We start from the raw sequence: 24,624 nt of genomic DNA on the forward strand, positions 1-24,624 counted from the left end.
GGTACTTCATTTAACTGAGGTTATCTTTCTTAACAGGTTGCAGATGATGGCTATGGAGTGTCATATATTATTGTGGGGGAAAATGTTATCCACTTCCATGTGTCTAGTAAACTGTCTTGTCCTGAAACAGTAAGTTTTCAATAATGATTTGACTGCAATTACAAGAGAAATTTTCAGCTGAGGCTTTCTGTTACTAAATTTAACATTATCCTGCAAAAAAAGAAAAAAATATATATATATATGTGTATATATATATATATATATATATATATATATATATATATATATATATATATATATATATACACACACACACACACACATACACACACACACGTCACTAAAATATATTTAATACATATGGCTCATTGGCATATCAGCTGGATTTCTACATGTGTTATTAGCCAGCCATATTCATGGAAGTCAGAGATGGAGAATATATAGGGAAAAGCTCTTCTTTCCTGTGGAGAAAGTTGAGAAAATTTCAGTAGCAAAGGCAAGGGTCCTCCAGATATCTTATATGTGATTGACACCATTATGTGTCTAAATGTAGAAGAATGGAAATAGCCCTGACGACAGTCGGAGACTAATGACTCATTTGCAACATCTTGCTAAGGCAGTGTGTGCTGTGACCCCATCACCCTGGAATATGAGTAGTTGTTGCAGGCAGTGTCTTAAGCTGAAAGACTACAGCTAGCATGAAGGGCAGGGAAACTAAGCAAATGGCTGTGATGCCAGCCATTAAAGGTCATAACTTTCAATTAATTTTGCATACAGGCATTGAAAATGCTCTACATTTTATGGTTCCTTGGGCAAGTTTACTTAGAGCATTGTAGGGCATACATTTAGTCAAAGACCGGTCAACACTGGGCACCGTCTAAATGATGGACTACCTCAGGAGGATGTTAAGCTTGGGTTAGGGAATCCATACCTAATTTGGAGAAAGGTGTTTAGCTGATACAGTCCAAGTTAACCTAGAAGGGCTGTTAAACAGGTACAAAAATGGAAGGAAAAACAGTAATTCAGTTTTATTTATGTGCTTACACCTAACCACAGCTTCTTCTTCTTCTTTCAGCTTTTCCCAGTTAGGGGTCACCACAGTGGATCACGTGTCCACTCATGATTGGCAGTGGAATTTTACAGTGTTGAGTTGCCAGCTCGGCGCCCAACCTTCCAAAGAAGGCACACACTCACACCTAGGGCCAATTTAGAGTGTCCAATCCACCTACAGCATGTCTTTGGGATGTGGGAGGAAACCGGAGTACCCAGAGAAAACCCATGTGACCACTGGGAGGACATGCAGACTCCACACAGAAGACACCCCAGCCAAGAATCGAACCAGAGATCCTCTTGCTTTGAGACAGCAATGTTAACCGCTACACCAGCATGGACACTTTTACACCTAACCACAGCATTAAGTGTAAATGCATCTGAGACATCCACTTGACAGGCTTTGCACATGCTTCATCTTGTGATTCAGCTTTAGAGTAAAAACATACAGCTTGAAGTAAAATTCAAAGTGGAATTTTGGGGGGGTCTGGGGGCAGCTCTCAAATGCAGAAGGCTTTACCTTGTGCTTACCTGACTTTTATTATATAATCAGCTGTATTGTACCTCGTGGAACGAGGCAGTGCCACTGGCTTGAACGCAGTGACGCATTTCCTAGTTTGCAGATTATCAGCCAAGAAGCCATCAGTCAAACATTCTGCTACCAGTATGCACATAGCAAAACAATGCATGTGTATAACATATAAAAGTGCCTTATTTCTTGTGATCCTTTCCCCTGTTACTTTGTGTATTAATAAGTTCATATGTTCTTACTAAGTTTATGGCCAGCAAGGCCATCAAACAGTTTGGCAAAATTTCTCAGTACTGATTAGAGACTAACAGCGTCCCCTTAAAGTAGATTTGCCCAACATATACCAGGTGAACGTTGGCAATCCCCTGTCCAGTCAGCAGAACTGTTTTCTAAAGGCTGCAGCTTGATATGTTAGAATAGACTGTACCTATCACATTTGATTGCTTGATTGGGTAATACAAGTTCTGATTCCTGGGGCAGATGTTTGCTTTACTATTGGTTATGTTTAAGTGAAGGAGTTGTGTCTAATAACAGTGGCTGCCAAAAAAGCAATTACTAGAAAATGGAAATCAAAATCTAAACCAGCTATACTGGAAGTAGTGAATATAGTAACAAGAGCTAGAACAACTGGGACTGAGATATTTAGAAAAGGGTAGGAGCAAACTACATAGAAAAAAGGGAATTGTGGGAACAGGGAGGAATGAGGCCTAAAAGGCAGCAGGACTTAAATGAGCCAACTGGTAGTGTGTCAGTATGGTTTGTGATGCAAAATGCTTACGACTAGGATTGTGTTGGTGTGGTTTGTTTTCATTTATGTAAATGTATGATTGCTTACGTAATAAGTGATGGTTTAATGAAGATGTTTCTTGTTTAAAAAAAAAAGACAGAATTGAATAATTTGTGTAATATTGCTTAGGTTATATGATATATAGCAATATATATCAAGTATAATGTTTATGTAAATATAGTTTGATAACTTGTATATGAATGTAAATTTGCCTATGTCACAAGTGATAATTCAATAAAGTTGTTTGAAAAAAGAAAAAAAAAAAGAGTGCTGCATCATTGATAGCACAGAAGGCTAAGCAGAAGTTGGACACCTCTAAAGGGGCAGGGCTTTTATGATATCAGACTAGCTAAGGATACTGAGACCTGAGATTGTTTTGAAGAAGTATTGAAAATAATAAGTTGGTGTAGGTGTTTAGCGAATACGTGCCAAATGAGGGATTACATTCAGTGATGGGCCTAATCAGATAGGACTAAGTTTGCTCTGTAACTTCTTCAGACCTTTGGAAGACACTGAGCAGAGTGTATGAGAGGGGTTGACTCAACTCTTAGCTGAGATATATAAGAATCCTGTTTTTTTTTCGATTATTTATACAGTTTATTGTTTCTAGCAATTTATGTATAGCACTTTTATTGTAATCTGCACGGGTAACTGATTTGTTTGCAGTTAAAGCATTCTGTATCTTTACAAATCTTTATCTGTTTAAAAACTTTCATTTTGTGGCTTTCTGTAGTGCTTTGTAGGCTAATAGCTTTAGTGTTCCCACCCACCCTTGTGTTGGTGTCTTGTGTTACACTTGGTGGCTTTGCAGTTGCCCGCCCTTACTGTAAATCTGATCTGGGACACCCCTCCCAGTCTAGTGTCATTGGCTCATTCTACCTAATACAGAGAGAACATTTGATAAGGCCTTCTGTTTCTCATTTTTCCCTTAAAAAAAAAAAAAAAATTGCCTGAATTTCTTTATGTTCTGACTGTGTTTCTCAAACATTTTGGAAATATAGAGTATATTTTACAGCATTTATTATAACTGTAATTGCCTTAATATTGCTACAACTCAAGTGCTGTAGGTTGCACTGCATCTAAAGTGTTTGTGTGTTTTAGCTGCTTTTCTGTATATATAGACTTCTCTGTATATGTAGACTAGCTACTTATTCTGCTGTATTACTGCCACTTAAATCGTTTCTCAGTTGTGCCCTTGCCTTGCTTCATTTAAAACGTTTTAAATTGCTAATTTTGTAGAGTTTTAATTGCATTTACTGTTTAGGACTACACACTCAAGTGTGTTAGACTTTTCTGTGTTTATTTACTGTATTATTGCATTGTTCAGCCTGTTTCAACAACAAAAAAAATATATATATATATATATATATATATATATATATATATATATATATATACATATACATATATATATATATATATATATATATATATATATATATATATATATATATATATATATACTACCTTGTTTGCTTGTTTCCCACCTTTTTTAGCCAGTCCATATCCCAGGCCTTGCTTGTCTCAGGACTTTATTTTTCTGTGCTCAGAGCTATCCAGACCTTGCTGTGGCAGAGGGAAGTCCTACTGCCTACCAGTGGGACTGATGAGCATTGTACTGCCTATCTAACGCTAGAGGAGTGGTTTTCAGCTCTGAAATTTTAATTTTATTAGTCTTTTTGGGCTGATTTCTATCCCTTTCAACTTTTGGCTTAAAAACGCGTGTGTTTCATTTTTCACATCGTGCAGCACTATGAGGCTACAGTTAAACTATTCCAGGTGCCATAAAGTCTGCTCTTCAAATTTTCCCTTAAAACTAGCTGGTTTCTCAGTAGTAGCACTAAAATCTGAACCCCTGTGACTAGCACTTGCTCTAGAACTTGCTGTAAAGCACTAGGAAGCCTGAATCTGATACAAGCACTCAGCTTTCCTTGTCAATAAGGAGAAATTAATCATAGGCACTAAACAGCCTACAATTGCAAAGTACCTTGCAAAGGTAAGGTAAAACAGCTCTTAAACCTTATAAAAAAGCACCTAAACAGGCATGCCCAAGGGTAAGCTTCTGGTGGCTTCTCCTGTCCACCTGGTGAATCTGGGCATACTGGGGCAATGCGGCAACCACCTCATATACAAAGACAATCCTCTCCTCCTACCACCCAACACTACAACCTGCAAGAGATGCACTTACATAGCCAAACTGGAAGCAAAGCTCTCTCCGGTCAAGACTGTGCTAGACAGTCAATAGGAGAAGGCTAACACCTGCATTACACCTCTAGCAACTAATAGCCCTTCAAAACCCACACCATCAACTCCCACACATAGCAACGCTAAACCCACATATGCGGAGGCCCTTAACATTAACCTGCCCAAGCAACAAGGACCTCTAAAGCCGAAACGCAAACAAACACCAGTCACAACCAAAGTGACACATAGCTCACAACACCAGCAAGACAATGTGCCCAACACTTTAGTCATAGGTGACTCTGTAATCAGACATACTGATGTCCCATTCACCAGGCTGAACAAGGAGAAAATTACAGTCAGCTGCCTGTCGGGTGCCAGGATCTGCCACATAACGCATGCACTCAAGTCACTCCACAACAAGTACAAATACGACTCTGTCATTATCCATGCTGGAGTAAATGACATGAGATGTACCTCTGTGGACTACATGAAAAGAGACGTGGAAGAGCTCTTGGATCATGTGACCCAAGCAGTATGACCCAAGCCCTGAGTAGCATCCTGCCTTTGCCCAGAATGATACCACAGTATAAGGACAAAATGATTGACATTAGCAATTGGCTAAGCTTCTGGTGTCATTCAAAGGGGATCCAGTATTTGTCTGCCTGGGAAGACATGATCGACAAACCACGATTCTTTGCCAGAGATGGTCTGCACCTGTCACCCCTGGGATTCAGGTTACTGGCTAAAGCTCTTGCCACCCCTATAGTGCCTTTTTTAGGCAAGGTTCAAAGGATAAAACCACCACCGTAACAGATACAAGCATGCAAAATCTGAAGGTAATGCTACTCAGTACTAGAAGTCTAAACCTCAAAATACATTCTCTCGAGGCACTCCTAAAAATGGAGAACATTGATGTCTGTGCAGTGACTGAGACCTGGTTCAAGGCTCCAGAGAGCACCGCTGCAATACCAGGCTACAATTCTTACCACACTTTTCGACCACAAAGCCAAGACTGAAACACTAAAGGTGGAGGAGTGTCCATATTCACCAAGGATATTCACACCTCCAGGCTAGTTGCCCAACACAGTGCATCTGAAATTCTCCAGGTGCAACAACACTAGGTAAGACTGCAATCCAAATTGTAGCTTGCTACAGATCCCCCACCATATCCCAAGATTCTCACTACACCTTCCTAACCATACTGGGAAATATTAAGATACAACCAAACACCCTAACACTAGGTGATTTCAACTACCCTGCCATTACTTAGGAAAACTACTCTGGTACCAAGTCCTTTTCCCAACTGTTCTTGGAATTTATAAATTCCAGTGCCCTGGATCAACTAATCCATTGTCTCACCAGGGGCTCCAATATCCTAGACCTGGTCATTACCAACATGGGAGATAGATGCTCTACACCAGTGGTCACCCCCTCATTGATCAGGTCTGACCATAAGCAAATCACCCTTGACATCGACATCCCACCCCCACCCCCCAGTAAGGAAACCTCCTTAAAAAACTTCTCCAAAGCCAACTTCATGCTACTGAAGTCAGAAGTGACAAACCTCACAACACCCACGCAGACGGGATCTGGAAGTTCGACTGCAGAATCCTACACTAAGGCACTGTATGAGCACATCCACTCGTGCATGAATCGTGCCATCCCAAATAGAACCAAGATGCTCTTCTCCAAAAAAAGGAAGCCAATCTGGTGGTCCCCTGCTATAAACAAACTATACACCAGAAGGAAGAAACTGTTGCAGAAAAGAGGAAAATCCCAGGATGCAAAAAACTCCCTCACCAGCCTCAGTAAGAAGCTGAGATCCCTCATAAAATCCTCAAAAGCTAGTTAACGAAAATAAAATTGCCAAAGATTCCAAAGACAGCCACAAGGCATTCTATAATTATGTCAAGAATCTAAATGGCAATGCTCAGATTTGCTCTGAGCTACAACAGAATGGCATTAAATATACTGGTCCCAAGGATATTGCCAATATCCTGACAGATTGATTTAGTGCCAACTTCACTCCCCTCTCACCCCCCTAAAGGGCCCATCTCAATACCAAAAGATTGCCAAATTCCGATAATAACAGCCACACAGGTAGAAACAGCACTCTCCAAAGCTAAGAATACAGCATCCATGGGACCAGATGACATCCCAGGCTGTGTACTACATGAACTATAAAATGAACTGGCACCCCACCTAAGTGTCATGTTTAATCATAGCCTCACCTCAGGCTTCGTGCCCACTGAGTGGCGCACAGCTACAGTTATCCCGCTCCACAAGGGAGGATCCACCTTGGATCCCAGGAACTACCGTCCCATCAGTCTAACAAGCCTGATCTGCAAGGGTATGGAACGCATTATCATGGAACTTATAAACAAAGACATTGGCAACCTCCAGACACTGGACCCCACCCAGTTTGGGTTTGTGAAGGGCCGATCTTGTCTCCTGAATCTGATTGACTTTTAACTTCTTTGAATCAGTCTCCAGAGCTGTGGACGAGGGAAAGGAGGTCCACACAGCCTATCTGGACCTCGCCAAGGCCTTCAACACCATCCTCCACTCTGGAATCATAGATAAACTTACTAAGCTGGGCATAAATCCCTACATCACTCGATGGGTTGCCAACTGGCTTATTGACAGAATCCAGACTGTAAAAGTAGCTGACTCCAAATCCAGCTCCAGACAAGTGACAAGTGGAGTACCTCAGGGTTCAGTCCTGGGACCACTCTTGTTTGGCATCTACTTCTCTGAAGTACAAGCCAACACTAAGGGACTCTGGCTAACAAAGTTTGCAGATGACTTCAAACTGGGAGCCATTACTGAATACCCAAATGATGTGGATATTCTACAAAAGGACAGATGCCTGGTGCCAGAGCCATGGGCTCAAGCTTAATGCCAAGAAATGTATAGTCATCCCCTTTGGAAAAAAACATGTACCAATGAACTACCACATAGGTGGCAGGACACTAAACATCGAAAGTGTGATGAGAGACTTAGGGACACAAGTGGACAGTGGTCTCACTTTCGATAACCACATCGCCACAACAGTCAGGAAATCCTTCTACATGGCACACCTCATCACTAAGGGCTTTTCATCCAGAAAAAAGGAGGTCATTGTCCCACTGTTCTCATCCCTCATTAGACCCATTATAGAGTATAATGCCCCATTTGGTATGTACCTCACAAGACATCTGCAACAGCCAGAAAGGCCACAGAAATACCTCACTAAAAGAATCACAGGCCTAAAACAGATGCCATATGCTGACTGTCTAAAAAAACTCCAGCTATACTCTGTGGCATATCGTCTACTCAGAGGCGATCTCTGCTTAACATACAAGGCCATGTCAAACCGTGAGCTGTTGGACATGCTCCACTTAAAGAAATCCCAATCCCTCAGAGCCACACGCTCCAGGTATCTAAACCTTATCATTACAATGAACAAAACATGCTGGAGGGATAGGTTCCTGACCCAGAGACTCCACATACTCTGGAATAGACTGCCCATACATGTCAAGCAGAGCACCTCATTGGCCCTCTTCAAAAGGAACCTTGATGTTTGGATGGGAGATAGGAAATTCACCCCGGGGATCATGTCAGTCGCCCTGCTAGACAGGGGCCCAGAGAAGTAAATATTGTGGGAAAGAATTTCCAGGGAATTGTTATGGCTAGGCTTGCATAGGCCTTAGGGCTGATAGTCTAGTACCAACCTATGAGCCTATGTTGCCAACATGGGGGATTTTCTAGTTTTCCTTTAAATTTACACATCCTGTATTCTTGCCTTTTAATCTAGTCATCACACGGGGTATTTTTTAACTGAATTATTTTATTAAAACCAAACAACCGATGGATGTGCAAGCTTTAAAAAAAAAACTAAAACGAAAAGCTTGCTAGGAAATCCAAATAAAGGTCTGAAACCCAATTGTAACACTTTATTCAAAGCGAAGACGAAAAAAAGCAGAGTCACAAATCCAAAAGCTTAATGCCACAAAGTTACATAAGTTTTCGACCCTATAGATGCTACACCTGGAGGGCTTTCAGCTGCTTGGTGGTTGACTGACCTTACAGTTCCAAAACTTGGGAGTGTTATCCGCTGCGGGTTGAGATCCCTTCCAGCACTTTTGTACATCACCATAAACTTTGGCTGGCCTTTTTGCAGGTAGGGTACCACTTGTTGAGCATTCTTATATGCTGCTCTCTATATCGTGGTCAGCAAACTACTTCTGTGATGCCTCCTAAACGTGCCTCTATTCTTCATCACTCAGTAAAACCTGCTGGTGTTTCATCCACCTAGTTTCTAACGTTATGGCTCTAGACTTACTTTTCCATATATCCTTATAAGTCGAACTCAATCTGCCCTTTGTACCTTGGCCCACTTTTGCCATGGCATTCCCTTATGCTTCACTGGATAAATGCGTTTTAGTCATAACTGTTTTTCCCTCAAGTAAGTAGGCCAGCACTAACTCCCAAGTTGAAAAGATTCAGTTATGAGAAGTCGACTTGCTTCCTGTTACCTGGGTCTTTCAGCATTTGTTCCCATTTGGGTATTCCTCTGTCATTCCAGGTTTTCCTTTCAGGTTTTGTCATTACACCCCCTCTATTTCAGGAATTTCTGAGGGTGTTCTTTCAGTAGAAAGACCAAGTCTGTAGAAGTTTGCATCCTGTTTTTCTTGATCCTACAGGCAATGTCCTTTTTCTGCCACTTAAAAGTGGATGAGTTCTCCTGTCTGAGTATCTAGCCTATTATAAAACAATTGCTTCTAGTTGCAGTTTGCTGACAGGTCAGAGTAAATGTTCTAAGAGGATCATTTGTGTTGGATGTACATGAGATTATGGATGGATTACTGAGCTGCATAGCGGGGATGAGAAAATCACATCTGCATAATGAAATTCTCCCTATACTTCATTATGGCAGCTTGTTTGATATTCCAAGACTCATTAGTTCAAGTCCTGGAGTAACAAGACTGAATGAGTGAAAATACAGGTTTAGTCATTTGATTATTGCTCCGAGGTGTGGTGATCTTGGTGTTGGTATATATAAGTCTGGGCAGTATGGGAAGCTTGCCTCTCTGAAAAACACAGCTTTATATAACAACAGAACAAAGATGTTCAACAGTTTGTATTCTCAAATATTTTTATATTTGCTATCCTAATTACAGGAATTGTATTTATGAGCCTCGGAATTGCAGTAAGGAGCCTCGTATGACAGCTGCATGCCATGACAGAATGTTGACAGTTGGTCAATGGCTATTGACATGTTTTAATATATTGCTGCATCAGTGCCTTTTATGGCTATGGACATATTTTAGTACATTGGTGCATCAGTGCCTTTTATTGGCTATGGACATGTTTTAGTACATTGGTGCATCAGTGCCTTTTATGGCTATGGACATGTTTTAGTACATTGGTGCATCAGTGCCTTTTATGGCTATGGACATGTTTTAGTACATTGGTGCATCAGTGCCTTTTATGGCTATGGACATATTTTAGTACGTTGGTGCATCAGTGCCTTTTATGGCTATGGACATGTTTTAGTTCATTGATGCATCAGTGCCTTTTTATGGCTATGGACATGTTTTAGTACATTGGTGCATCAGTACCCTTTATGGCTATGGACTTGTTTTAGTACATTGGTGCATCAGTGCCTTTTATGGCTATGGACATGTTTTAGTACATTGGTGCATCAGTGCCTTGTATGGCTATGGACATGTTTTAGTACATTGGTGCATCAGTGCCTTTTATGGCTATGGACATGTTTTAGTACATTGGTGCATCAGTGCCTTTTATTGGCTATGGACATGTTTTAGTACATTGGTGCATCAATGCGTTTATATGACTATGGACATGTTTTAGTACATTGGTGCATCAGTGCCTTTTATGGCTATGGACATGTTTTAGTACATTGATGCATCAGTGCCTTTTTATGGCTATGGACATGTTTTAGTACATTGGTGCATCAGTGCCTTTTATGGCTATGGACATGTTTTAGTACATTGGTGCATCATTGCCTTTTAGAGTAGAGTGAGGTGTGCTGCTACTTGAAGGGCTTTGAAACTGTGATGGGCTTTGTCTCTTTCTCTAGGGAGTAAAAATGCTGAATAGGAAATTTTCAATTTGCAGAGTGTTTTTTTTTTCTTTTTTTTTGCTATATTCAAATTCCACAAGTAAAAATATGCACAATATTAAAATATCAAAAGTGAAAGTGACTTCTGAATGCCAGACGTCACAGCAGTAGTGCATTTTAACATAGAGGATTACGGCTGTGAATTGCTAGTAGTCATGACAAAGCACAGTCTAAAGATCCAAAATGCATGTCCCAGATTCCATGGTATGTATTCCTCCTCATACCTCACAACTGTTCAGCTTTCAAAATCATAGCAAAGGACTAGGTCCAGAATAATAGAATTCAAAATTTGCTTATGTGTAAATTGAATAACAGTATCAGGAATGTATTTTAATGCACTGACACAAACTGTATTTGAACACTTCGATAATCTATACAATGCAACAAAAATAAAAATAAATAAATAAATAGCTAAGCCAAGTGACCACATTTTAAATGGAATGCAGTAAGTTTTGAATTTCTTTTATCATGTCAGCAGCTTCCGTCCACACCTCTGAATTGCCCTCTAGTGCTACAGTGACACATGGATATATGGAAGAACAGTAGCACCTCCGTTCCTCCTCTAACAGACCAGATAGGACCCACCATGCATCTCTTTTTTAACCTTCCCTGATAAGACTGCAGACAGACAGTTTTCTCTGAGAATCCTCCTCCATTTATTTTGATGTTGGTAAATCAGTATCTTTTAAAACTGTCATGGCAATGCCTTCAAGTCTTTAAATCCCCATGCACCATCAGATGAATCAATCATCAGCTACTATGTTTATTCCAGACAAGACGCAATTAAAAAAAGAAATGCACACAGCAGCTTTTACCATGACTCGAGTTACTAGGACACATCTACAACCTCCAGGAATTCTCTTATTAGCCCTACAGCTGAGCTAATGAAAGAATGGTAGGTGGAGCTGTGCAAACTCACATCAGAGCAGTGGAGCGGGTACGCTTTCAGAAACTAAAGTCTGAATGCTCCACTAAATGCAGAGTGGTTTTAAAGTACGTTTCTCCTTTCACTGTTGCAGATTTGATGGGAATAGATGACACTTTCTCAGCTTTTGTAAAGTAACACCTACAAGCCAGAAGCCAAGAAAGCAACTTGGGACTAGAAATTGCTGTTGCAATAGTAAATATCAGTGGTATTGAATGTGATATTGTATGACATTACTGTACACACTCATCCCCTATGGAGAATGCAGATTTCCTGATTTAACTCCAGTGTGTAAAAAATAATGGTTGTACAGTCCTTAGAGAACACTTTATCTACCTAGTGACTGGATAAACTACTCTGTCAAACAAATATATCCAAATGTTAATTGGTCTGCATTAATCAAAACAGTTGAACAAATGGTCTTTAAAGTCTTTTGGTTCTTCCCGGTTAGGGGTCGCCACAGTGGATCACCGGTCCGCTAATGATTGGCAGTGGATTTTTACGGTGTCAAGTTTCCAGCCCGGCACCCAGCCTTCAAAGAAGGAACACCCACACACGCATACACGCAGCTACCTGCATGTCTTTAATGTTCACTCAACTGCCGGGAGGACATGCATAGTCCGCACCGAAAGAACTCCAACCGAGAATCGAACCAGAGAACCTCTTGCTATGAGATAACAACGCTGACCACTGCACCACCGCGGCCACAGTTGGGACAAATGGTACAAAACTGAAAAAAAGGATAGTAGTACCTTTGATATTAGACTAACAAAACTAGGATTTTTGTGCTCCCCACACTTGGTTGTACTGTCTGTAATTGACACAAATTATGATACTGTCACCTTTAACCTGAGTGCAAAGGTAAACTCAATCATAAGTAAGACATTTTTCTTAGATTTAAAAGAAGCTGAGATGCAGTAAATTACATACATACATACAAAAAAAAATGTGGAATATTGTTCTCAGTGATGCAGATAAATCTGCTAAGGATAATGCTACTGTGTTCTTTGATTTTGTTATCATTTGCATTCATGAGCACATATTAATAAGGCAAAAATATACTGGGAAACAGAATGAAAATTTGCTAAAATTCACAAAACCAATACAACAGAAGAAAACTGCAGTAGTCGTAAAAATAAGTTTGCATTAAGGAAAGTACAGAAGCTACTTAAATGTCAAAGTTTTGGAATTTTAGGCGATAATTCAGCTTGATCTCAAAGGCTGAAGTTCACAATGCAAAGACAAAGGGCAGCATTCTATTATTTATTTATTTATGGGCATAACTACTGCCACAAATAAAGTTAAAAACTCATGCTCTAGGACCAATCAACATACATAATGGCTTCATATATGGCATGTAGGAGAACTTAACTAACTAATCCTTTAGCATTCATGCTAAACAAAATGGCAATATGTAGACATGGGGGACCTATGCCCAAAGGCTCGATTGCTACCAGTTCATAGAAGAGGGGATCGCATCAGATGCAGACACTTTTAGACCCATCAGCTTGACCAGTATGTTCTGCACAGAATCGTGGAGATGGTCATAATGAATTATTTCAGGATCCAGCTTTTGTTGGATATGGAAGAGTATGTGGTTTAACAGGAGATCTCCTGAAGTATGCAGCATTCATTGAAAAGGTGACAACAGTACTTGGACAACATTGCTAGAAATGTTGAATATCTTGACCTTGCTAAGTTTTAAAATTATTACACACAAAAGATGAACTGAATAATTAAATGTATTAAATGTGAATCAGTACATAAGGTATAACACTGATTAAGCAGCAGAGCAAAGCAAGTCAAGGTTAGTGGTGGTTAATGACCTTCCCTAATGGGGATTGCTAGCGGTGTCTAAGGCACCTGTTTACTGTGGTTGCTTATCTTTGGACTATTTCCAGGGGTGTGTGTACTGGGATGCTTTTTTGGACTGTTCTGAAATAATATGGGCAATGGGGTTTGAATGCCAGTTATGCTGATGATTACAGAATAGGTATTGTAATTACTTAAATGAAAGCTGGTAAAGTCTTTCAAGAAGGTCTGAAAAAAAGTCATACCTGTTGCATTAAGTAAGGACCTCATCTTTAATGTCTGTAAATACAGGATCATAAGATTTTTCAAAAACATTAGTTATGATTACATAGTAAATGGTCAGATCATAAAACATGACACCAATATTAAATATGTAGGGATTATAGTAGAAACTAATTTAAAAATTGACCAGTGTCTATCTATTAAAGTCAGAAAAGCTTATTCAGTTCCCTCCCCCGAATAGTATGGTAGGTTATACTCTGTAAATATGGCTGGTGCTGAAGCAAGAAATTACATGGATATATATAACTGTGTGTGCATTTATGTATGTATGCATGCGCGAGCATGTGTGTGTGTGTGTGTGTAATATTTGCCAGATCTTGGCCTAATGCTGCATGGGAAAACTGACATCAGTGAGAGATAAAAAGTAAAGAGGAATTGTGCTACAATAACTATATGATTTAATATTTGGTGATGGTTTTCTTTTATTTTTATTTCTAGAAAAGGGAATTGTTAGTGCTATGTAGTTACCTTAAGCATGCATTTACAGTAAAAAATTAATAAATCTCTACAGTCTGGAGCTGCTTTGTTGTGCATTTACTCACAAAGTTGACTTCCAGGTGATGGGCCAGACCAGTATACACAATAACATATTGCACAAGCAGGGCTTGTACACATGTAGCACTGTGTCCTGCTACAATTTTACCCAGAACCAAAAGAGCAGCATAGTTATGAGTGGAGATAAATATGTAAAATTCAGTTGAGGTTACCTTTTAGATGCACATATTATTATATTACAGTTTGGCATTACTGAGTCAATGTGTTTGAACCCCGTAGTTATGATTTTACTTAGTATGAATAGGCCCTGATATTATTTAGTATGAATAGGCCCTCATTCTTCCACAGTACTCTCGTACACCACTGCCATATTACTTAGCAGTGCCTATTTACAAAGGGCAGTATGTTTTCATAATTAACGTTTAGTGGCAGTTGACATTCTTTTTTATCACAAATGTTCTTCTCTGTCTCCTAGGTTTAGTTTCTAAAGAAAATTTTATAGGTGCTCAAACAACATTTCTGTTGTCTCAGTGGGTTTGGCAACATTAACCTCATTAGTCTCTTCAAGTTTCCCATCCCCCATGGTGATGCTATGTCACAAGTATCCTTGTCATTCAGTGGTGTTGATAGACTTTATTCATCCATTATCTCCCCATCAAGTAGAAGATCTGGTCTGTTACCATTGCTGGAATGTAAATATGCTCCACCATCATTCCCTGAAACTACTTGTAGTCAAGGGCCTGCTCTTTTATCCCTGTAGGGTGTTAAAGTAGTTGTGTCATCTTCCTCTGAAAATGGTCATGGTCATACATCGTTCTTCTTTTAGTGATCTAATCATGACTCTTGTATTAACAGTGTATAGTTTGGGTCCAAGCCTTGAAACAGTATAGCTGTCATTTACCAGTCTTCTCTTAATCGTCTCTCATTCATATACTGAATTTGTGTTTCATATGGGTGTCTCTGCATACCTGGTTTTATCATATTAAGCAGAGGCATTGCTTTATTTTGGTGTGCCTGCATGTTCAGGTTGTGATGTCTTTATTGCAAAGTTCCTTACGTGTTTTGTGACCATCAGTACTTATTTTTGTGCTTGCTATTTTCTTTTACATCTTGACATCCTATGTTGTGTGTCCCAGATGCACAATTTGGTTACCTATTAGAAAATCAAAGTTACGGAACTTCGAATAGTATATGGTCGACACCATATGATCGAATTTCCGTAACTTCGAAATGAAAAAAAAAAAAGAAGACAACATACCCTGACAGGTTAAAGCAGGGGGGCTAGCCCCCCTGCACCCCCACACCCCCTGCTACTTAAATATACCAACTCCGATATCGCACTTTAACGAACAATGGTGCAGAAAGGGAAGATTTCCCTTTCCTACACTGTAGTGCGATCTCGGAGTTGGTATATTTAAGTAGGGGGGGGTGTGGTGGGTGCAGGGAGACTTGCCCCCCTGCCTACACCCTTTACTTTTTCTTTTTTTCTTTTTTTTTTTAATGTTATTTTTGACTAATTTGAATTTCCAATTGTTTAATCATTAAAAGTCGACCTTTACTGATTCGGGCAATTGGAAATTCGATGTTCTAATAGGAACCCACACAATTTCATATCTTTCAGTACTTCATCAGTCCGTATTTCTGTTCCTGTGCTTTGCCCATTTTGCGTGGCACTGATGGTCTGAATATAACATTGCAGACTATGAAGGAGTATGTTTTTCCTTCTGGATTATTTGCATTATTGCTATGAAACATTCTAACTAACAGTTTAATAAGTCTTCTCTTCCTGTGAGAGATGTTTACCAGCACTTATTGTTCAGATTTACTGAACGTAGCCAAAATCCAATTTGTTGAGTACAGATCTGATAAAACAAAAAAAAAAATCTGATGAGAGTTATATTCAGCATTTATGTAGTCAGTGTTTGTGGGGCAGAGCCTCCAAACTTCCATACAAGGTGATGTGCTACCCCACACCCCTCCCCTTAAATTTACTAATAAGTGTACCCTTGTAATGAAATCCCTCCATGTTTGAATGCAGAGTTTTAAATTTATGTATAGAATGGCCCCATCTAGTGAATTGGTGGCTGATAAATTGATTGGCCACTGCCATTGTACCTGTGTGTGTGTGTGCCTTTGTCTGTATGGGTTTGTTTTCTGAATTACGTGCTTCTCAATGAGTTTGCTTTACTAAAAGGCATGATATATTGTGCTAACTACTAACTATATCTTCATTTTACTTTTTTCCTTCTAGGATTCTCATGCATTTGGAAAACACATCAGAGAAGCAATGGTTGATATCCTTGCTTTGTTCAACATCCATGTAAATTCTTCAAAATGATTCTGAAAACAGAAAAAAAAAGAAGACAGATATATAGGGTCTTATGTAGACTGAGGCAGCTCTATTTACTTTGCGTAATATTTCATTTGCTTGAAGAGATTTAACTTTAATTTAATCTGAATATGTAGAATATGGTAATGTACATTTATACTGAATGTTCATTGCATTTGTATGACTTGTCAGATTGACAATGAACCATCTGCAACTCTAGGATATATTTAAAGTACAAAACAAAGCTTTTGTCAGCCACTTAGAAATTTTATATTAACTTTATTTGAGACACTTAGCATTATGTTGAATATTTTAATGTGTATATAGTTTCACCACTCAGGTTTTACTTGTTCAGATATTACCAGACATAGGGCAACTGTCAATACAGTTTAAAGAATCAGGTAATAGTGGACTGAACATAATTGGTTCTGATCCTAATTCACATTTTATTAACATATATTAGGGGCTTAGTCTTTTGGTACAGTTTATAATTTTTTGTGGGACCAGTTTTTCATGGAGTTCACGTTTAGTTCTGTTGATTATATTTTTACCAAGTAGGGTATACTGATGTACAGTTAGTAGGAAATCACCAATTCACATGGTGAATGCAGCTGTTTTATAGGGACAGAACAAAAAAGACAAAATCATTTAATGCAGATAAATAACACAGCACTAGGTTGTAATGCCTGCATTTTCTGCTTTAAATGAAGTACTTGAGGAGCAGTTAGATTTACGTGGGAGAGACATGTCAGCTTAATGTGTATGTTACTGAAAGCAGATTGCACTGTTTCTGAATGATGGCTGTCATGCGATTGTTAGAAATATTAAGATGTGCATTGCACGTGAAACAATGCAGTTGTACATTTGTGTATGTATGTATGTTAGTAATATTTGTTGTCTTCAAGAAATAATAGCAATTAAAAAAACTGGAAACTCATTGTACATAAAACTGATTGCAAAAAAACACTTAATACACATTGAAGCATTTAATACAGTTCCAAGAATCTCAAACCATTGAAACAAACTAATAAAAAGAGTACAGAACGTGGTGCTTGTCACTTGTACCGCTGTTTACTTAATAAAAGATGAGCACTTTTGTCTTACACAATAAAATACTTCATCAGATAAAAAGCCATACAGACTACTGCTGTTATAAAGGATCCCAAGCAAGTTACATGACTACCAAGCCTCCATTCAACCATTAAAGATTTAAAGGTCCATGCCAGCATATATCCTGTAATAAAAACTACATTAATAACACTAATCAGTCAAATCCAACTGTGAACAATAAACAGATGCTTTTTTCACAAAAAGTAAAAGTAAGTCCATTTAAGATACATAACAAACATTTCCAATAGGAACTAATCTACCCTATGTAAGATTTTAATTTTAAAAGGCAAGTGATGGAATAAACCTTATTCAACCCAGACAGGCTTTCTGAACTTAAGTGAAACTGCCATAATAACTTTTTTTCTCCAAGTTTAAGGCCCAAGTACTCCTCTTGGGTTCAGTATAACCTTAATAAGGATTGTAAACTTGAACACATGCCCTGGACTTTCCCTTATATACTTGAATAATGCATTAGTTAACTTGTTCTTCTTAATCTCATAAATATGTTCTTATATTCTTTCTTTTAATTTTCACTCTGTTTTTCCAATACAGGACATGTTTGGCATAAAGCCACATAAACTATACCCATGGTGTTGCAATTGTATCCTCCTTTTACCTTAAATTTCTGATTCTTACTCCAAAACGTCTCCCCCTGTTTTTATGTACTTATAATAATTGCAGTGACCACACTTATTCATTGTAGGGTGTCTAACCTCACTATCATTTCTCATAGGTTCAAGAAATATTTTTAAAGTTTGTCCTTTTCTTGTAAACTGTTAATGGTTCATCTCCGACCCTTTCCTTAACTAGACTTTGTCCACTAAAATCCAGTTCTTACGTAATACCCAGTTAATTAGTTCACTCTCCATCAAAAAGGCAGTAATAAATGAACACTTATAGTCTTCCTTTTTACCATCCTTCTTGCACTTATTTAGTAGGGTGTCTCTCTCATTAGTTTCTGAACAATTAAACAGAATAGGGGCAAAATAATATTTATTCCTTTTATTTATAATCTCATACATCAAGTTATCAGTAAAAATATCAGGATAACCTCTGTTGCTGAACACAACAGCTTACAAATCCATGTTGCAAATCTTCTGGCTATATTTGCTTCTGATAGTGCTTCCATATATTTTTACAACTTTCTTGTTGGATTACCATGTGTTAAATTTTTCTGTTTTTGGACAGGTACCCAGATTTCACCCAGCAGTGGCTGAAAGAAACAGAGAGAGCATGTTTTGTCTGTCAATTGCCAATTTAACATGATATTCCAAAATCAGAGGTTCAAAATCACTTTGCTATAAGAACCGAATAAGCTAGAGTACATCAATATAAACAAATTATAAGTGCCCTGTGTCTTAGTGTAAAAGCTTGTCCCAGTTAGACTGCTGCTTATAACATACAAGAACAGTTAGCAGGAGTTTTTGGGAAAAAAAATTCTAGCATTATTAATGAATAATGCAAGTCTGTCAGAGACCAATGTAATTAGTAACGAATTAAAAAATGAGGATATGTATCATGAATATGTTTCAATTCCTGAATTAGTTAATAGTTTGCCATGCCATGTGTTATGCTCCAGCTGCATAAAAACATTTGATCTGATGTTGTTAATCTTCGTTCATTCCTTACTGATGGGTTATCGATTCTGTCCTCGGAACCGAGCCTGCCAATATCAAGCTCGCGTCAGCCAAAAACTCTCAAGCCAAGGTCCTACCCAGAATGCTCTGCTCCCTGTTACCTCAGATCTCATTTGTCACATTGCTGAACAGCCATGTCAAGCCACTGTCTCAGTTAAAGTTTTTGACAGTTTATATATTATTACTCTAAATTTTTCTCAAAAGTTTATTCTAATATTTTCCTACCCTATCGCACACTTTACACTCTCTCTCTTTAGTCTTTTCCCTTTATTGCCCTCTTTTCTTACCTTGTGGTAATTTTACATTACCATCGTTGGTAATCCTTCCTTTTCTCTTTTTACCCTTTTCTTATTCTTCCTTTTGCTACTGTGCTTCTTCTCAACACCAGTTATGTTGGATAAGAAAAGTTATTTTGGTTTCAAGCAGTGCAAAGATTGCGGCCGTAAGTTACCGCTTTCTGATGGCCATGACTTGTGTCTACTTTCTTAATGTCTCCCACTTGACTGTAGATTCTTTGTGTGGGATTTGTAAAAACTTCTCTACCAGGACTCTCAACAAGAGGAAGAATAAGTTAATTTTTAAAGGTTTCCTCAAGTCTCCTTTCTGTGAGGCTATTTCTGGGTCGGAGGGCTCACCCCCTCCTGTTAAACCCCACAAGAGGCGTTCTTCCTCTTCTTCATTGAAGTCACTCACTTCTTCTCCCTCTGGAGATCGTAGGAAGTCGACTCACAAGAAGGTGAAATTGATTACTATTTCAACACTGCCACCTGTGACCCTGTCGGCTCCAAGCTTGGCACGCCCCAAATGATTCTGACTACAGCTATGTCTCCTTTATCAATACCAGCACCAGAGTTCCCGGTGCAAACAACTACGGTTCCGACAGTTTTGTCACAACCCCTAACGGCACCATCAGTACAGGTTCAGTCCCCTTTGGCACCATTGGTACAGTCACCTTTGGCTCCAAGTATGACTCTTCTGTGTTCCATGGCACAGACTTTTTTGGCACTGACATGTACTTTGGTGCAGTCCTTCTCGGCACCATCTTATTGCCGGCGCAGACACTTTCCACTATGGCACCATACCCTTTGCCTTTATTGTGCAGACACCTTCAACTACTACGGCGCTGACATCTTCGGCACAGACCTTTTCCACATCGTTTTCTTCGGTGGAGATTACCTCGGCTCTGAGCTATGCATCTATTGAATTAACAAGGACCAAATATTCCCCTTCACTGGATCCTTTTGCTAGCAGTCAGTATAGTCCTTTCCTAGAAAGGCCAGAATCACCATCAGCCTTCTCCATGAGGTCGACCAAGAGTCTTTCTGAACAGGCTTGTTGATCAGTTGCTTGTGGCCAGAGTTCTCTCTCAACAGTCAAAGTCCATGTTCCCTCAATCAGGTGAGCGTATATTGCCTCAGACCCCAACGTATACTCCTACTTCGCCTTTCACTCAAGTCTCAAAGCCTATTATTCCGACAGCAGCTTCCCTCCCTCCGACTCCAATAGTGGATGTCACTTTGGAATCTGAGTCGTCCTTGTGACCTTTGGTGCACTGGGCATTGTGCTCTTCTCAGGCCAGTGGCTGTGCCGTTGGGGAGGGCATTTCTGGCTCCACGATGATTTTTTCTATGGCACCTTCCAGGGATGCTCTCTCTCACAGTTCAATGTCCTCTTGACACTCCTGGTCTGGGGGCGAGCTTGTCGAGGTTGGGTGTGACCCCGGTTCCGAGGTTGTTCTGCTTGGTTCGGGCTCCCATCCCTCCTTGTGCGGGTGAGCCTTCCAGGCCATGGAGAGGGTGCTTGCGTCCGCTGGCAAAGCTAATTTTTTGGAGTATTCTCCTCCCTCTGTGCCGCAACTGCCACAAGCTTCAACTCCCGGACACCGGGCACAAGAGCCTCAGGTCTCTCCTCCTCAGGAGACCCCCCTCTTTGCAGTCCTTCCCCAGAACCTACCACTGAGGAAGCACCCCACAAAGCATTATGTAAGAGGAATCGCGTGAACTCCACTGAGGAGTCATTGACTGAAGATATGGATTTCGATTAGGGGGAAGGGTCCCCACAGTCACCCTTTGATGAGGTGTCCTTTGGTGACATCCTCAAGACCCCTTAGACAGAAGGGTGACTGGAGGCCCACTAATCCTTCCTCTGAGGAATCCGTATTCCTGCAGGCTTTTTGTGCCCAGCCCCCTACCTCCTGGATCACCCTGCCTGCCGATGAGCTCGTCCAGCTCAGTGTGCATGGAAGACTTCCGATACCATGGAAGCAATACCTAAGAGAACAGATAAAATATTATCGCCTCCAGCTGAACACCCCCACTGGTCACGAGGTCTTCCAGTAGATGCTATGATGGTGGCAGCTGCTACTAAGAAGGATTTGGCAGAGGAGAGCCAAACTGTCCATCCGCCCAACAAGGAGTCCCAGGCGATTGGCAGATTAGGGAAGCATGTGTTTTTCATCGACCTTCACCGTAAGGTCTTTGAATTATTTGGCACATTTTACCCGGCTTGGCTTCAGTGAGATCTTATCAACCAGCTCTCTGAAACCTTGGCAGGAGCTGTTTCTAATGAAGTCCCTGATAATGTGGCTTCTGAGCCACCCTAGAGTCCATTTCCAACTCTTCTTATTTCTCACGCAACAGATGGGGCAGCTAGAGTGGCAGGCACAGGTATAGTCGCCAGACGACATGCTTGGATGCACCTTTGTGACTTTGCAGACTCCTTTAAGGCTTCCTTCATGAATGCCTCTATAGAGGCCGCTTCTTTGTTTGGCCCTAAAGTCAAGGATACGCTGGCATGGTGAAAACAAGATGACGAGACGTCTGCCGTTGGTGTCAGACACTCTACTCCTCAGTGATTCTACTCCAGAAATCAGAGGAGCAGAAAGATCTGGCACAAGAAATCACAGGGTTCTTTCTGTGATGCACATGCCAAGTTCTCCCCTAGAGGCAGAGGGGGGAAACTCCAATGGAAGACGCCCATTTTGGGGCAGAGGAGATCTGCAAAACTGGGGTTCCAGAGCGCTCCTGAAGCGTTGCCCGACTGCTCACCTCTAGAAGCGGTCGGGGGACATTTCTCCTTGTATCCCGCTGCCTGGCAAAAGATAACTGACTCTTGGGTACAACGGATTATATCCAGAGGCTATCACATCCCCTTCCATCTTTGCCCAGTCTCATCAAGAGTATTACCCGATGTTCCACCCATTCAAAGGGAAACAACAGCACACGAAATCCAAAAGCTGCTACAAAAAAGAGTCATCCAGACGCCCCCCCCCCCCCCCAGACCAGATAGGATCCGGATTTTACTCTAGGTTCTTTTTAGTGCCAAAAAAGACAGGGGACTGGAGACCAATTCTGGATCTCAGCACACTAAACAAATTTGTAAAAACAGAGAAATTCCGGATGGTCACAGTTCAGTCTATCCTTCCTCTTCTGGAAGAAGATGATTGGATGTGCTCTGTAGATTTTCAGGATGCGTATTGCCACATAAAAATGGACAAACACTCAAGAAGATACCTCCGCTTCTGTATAGGAGCCAGTCACTACCAGTTTCGAGCCCTTCCCTTCGGTCTTTCTGCAGCCCCCAGAGTGTTCACAAAATGCATGGCAGTGGTTATCACTCACTTGCAACTTCAAGGATTTCAGGCATTTCTATATCTAGATGACTGGCTCCTCACTGCCCCCACGAAGCGTCTACTGGAAGACGCCCTGCAGTATACTTTCTTAACAGCTCGAAGCCTGGGAATCACTATAAACAGGGAGAAATCCAACACAACCCCAACTCAGTCTTTGGAATTTATAAGGGGTACTGTTGGACACGAGAAATTGCACAGCATCCCTTCCAGAACACAGACTTCAGAGAATAAGACAACAAGTTTAACCTCTGCTCAGTCACCACAAATCACCAGCTCGATCTGTACTTCATAGCTTCATAGATTAGTACTAGGCTAACTGCCCTTGTGGGCTATTTTAAGCCTAGCCAATTACCCTATGTGAGAATCAAACCCTGCACCTTGTGTCTCCAAGGTAAACACCTTAACCATTATGCCATCCTCCCACCCTTTGATTGGATCGCAATATTCCCTGACAGAAGGATGACGTGAAATGCTTGCAACACTAGAAGCACCGCCCCCAGTTCGAGGACACTGATATGCAAAAGGGCGTCTGTCTCTGACCAGGTGCCTTGGACCGTGTTTCCCTGACATAACCCCCCCCCCACCCCATCAGGGAGGTGTCCGTGGTCATCATGGCTATCGGCTTCAGCTATTGGGGTCAATGGCAGCATTGATTACTGTTGTTCCTCTAGCCAGATTCAACATGAGACTCCTTCAATGGCTACTTCTCATTCAGTGGTACCCTCTACAACATCCTTTGTCTTTTCAAATAAATGTAACTCAGAAATACAAGCAAGATTTACTCTGGTGGACATCTCAATATCCCCAACAGTGGTTTCGCCCTTTCAACCTCTATCAACCGATAGCCACGATGACCACGGACACCTCCCTGATGGGGTGGGGGGGGCTATGTCAGGGAAACTCGGTCCAAGGCACCTGGTCAGAGACAGAGGCCCTTTTGCATATCAGTGTCCTGGAACTGAGGGCATTGCTTCTAGTGTTGTAAGCATTTCACGTCATCCTTCTGTCAGGGAATATTGCGATCCAGTCAAACAACATGTCAGTGGTCTGGTACATCAACAAACAAGGGGGCATCAGCTCTTACTCATTATGCCGAGAGGCCTTGAGAATATGACATTTGGTGATAGCTTACGACTGATTACAATGCACATTCTTGGGAGCTCCAACGTGATAGTGGACAAATTGAGCAGGTGCATTCTACAGCCGTACGAGCGGTCCCTCAATCCTCTGATAGCGGCAAAAATCTTCAACTGCTAGGGCCAGCCTTGCTGAGACCTATTTGCCTCTCCAACCAACTACAAGTGCAGCAACTACTTTGCCCTGATCCCCCCTCTGGGACAGTCACCAAGGGACACTCTAGTTCACACTTGGCCCTCGGGTCTTCTTTATGCCTGTCCTCCTCTCTCCTTATCTCTCAATTTCTAAAGAAAGCACGACAGTTGAAGAGCAAAGTGATCCTCATTGCTCCATATTGGCCTCGACAAGTCTGGTTTCCCTTCCTCTGGCCTCACTTGTTATATCAACCGTGGATCCTCAATCCATCCCCAGTGTTGATCTCCCATCCACAGGGTCTGATTCACCCCAATCTAACAACCCTGAAACTGATAGCTTGGTTTCTCCACTTCCTATGATTGCCAGGCATGAAAACCTTTTGTCCCCCGTGCGCAATATTTTTATTGCATCTCATAAATTGTCCTCCAGACTAATCTGTCTTAATATATGGAAG

At 40.7% G+C, this 24,624-nt stretch overlaps 1 protein-coding gene across 1 annotated transcript in view; it reads left to right on the top strand.

Moving 5' to 3' along the window:
- Window positions 1-19,260, top strand: part of CPT1A (carnitine palmitoyltransferase 1A) — an 849,468-nt gene extending 830,208 nt beyond the window's left edge. The window contains exons 18-19 of the mRNA XM_044067299.1: window positions 37-129; window positions 16,443-19,260. Coding sequence (XP_043923234.1) covers window positions 37-129; window positions 16,443-16,529 — 180 coding nt within the window. The 3' untranslated portion in view covers window positions 16,530-19,260. The remainder of the gene's footprint in view (window positions 1-36; window positions 130-16,442) is intronic.
- The last annotated feature ends 5,364 nt before the right edge of the window (window positions 19,261-24,624 follow it).

Source organism: Protopterus annectens, chromosome 3.part1 (assembly GCF_019279795.1).
Source record: "Protopterus annectens isolate FY-2018-M chromosome 3.part1, PAN1.0, whole genome shotgun sequence".
NCBI lineage: Eukaryota > Metazoa > Chordata > Ceratodontiformes > Protopteridae > Protopterus > Protopterus annectens.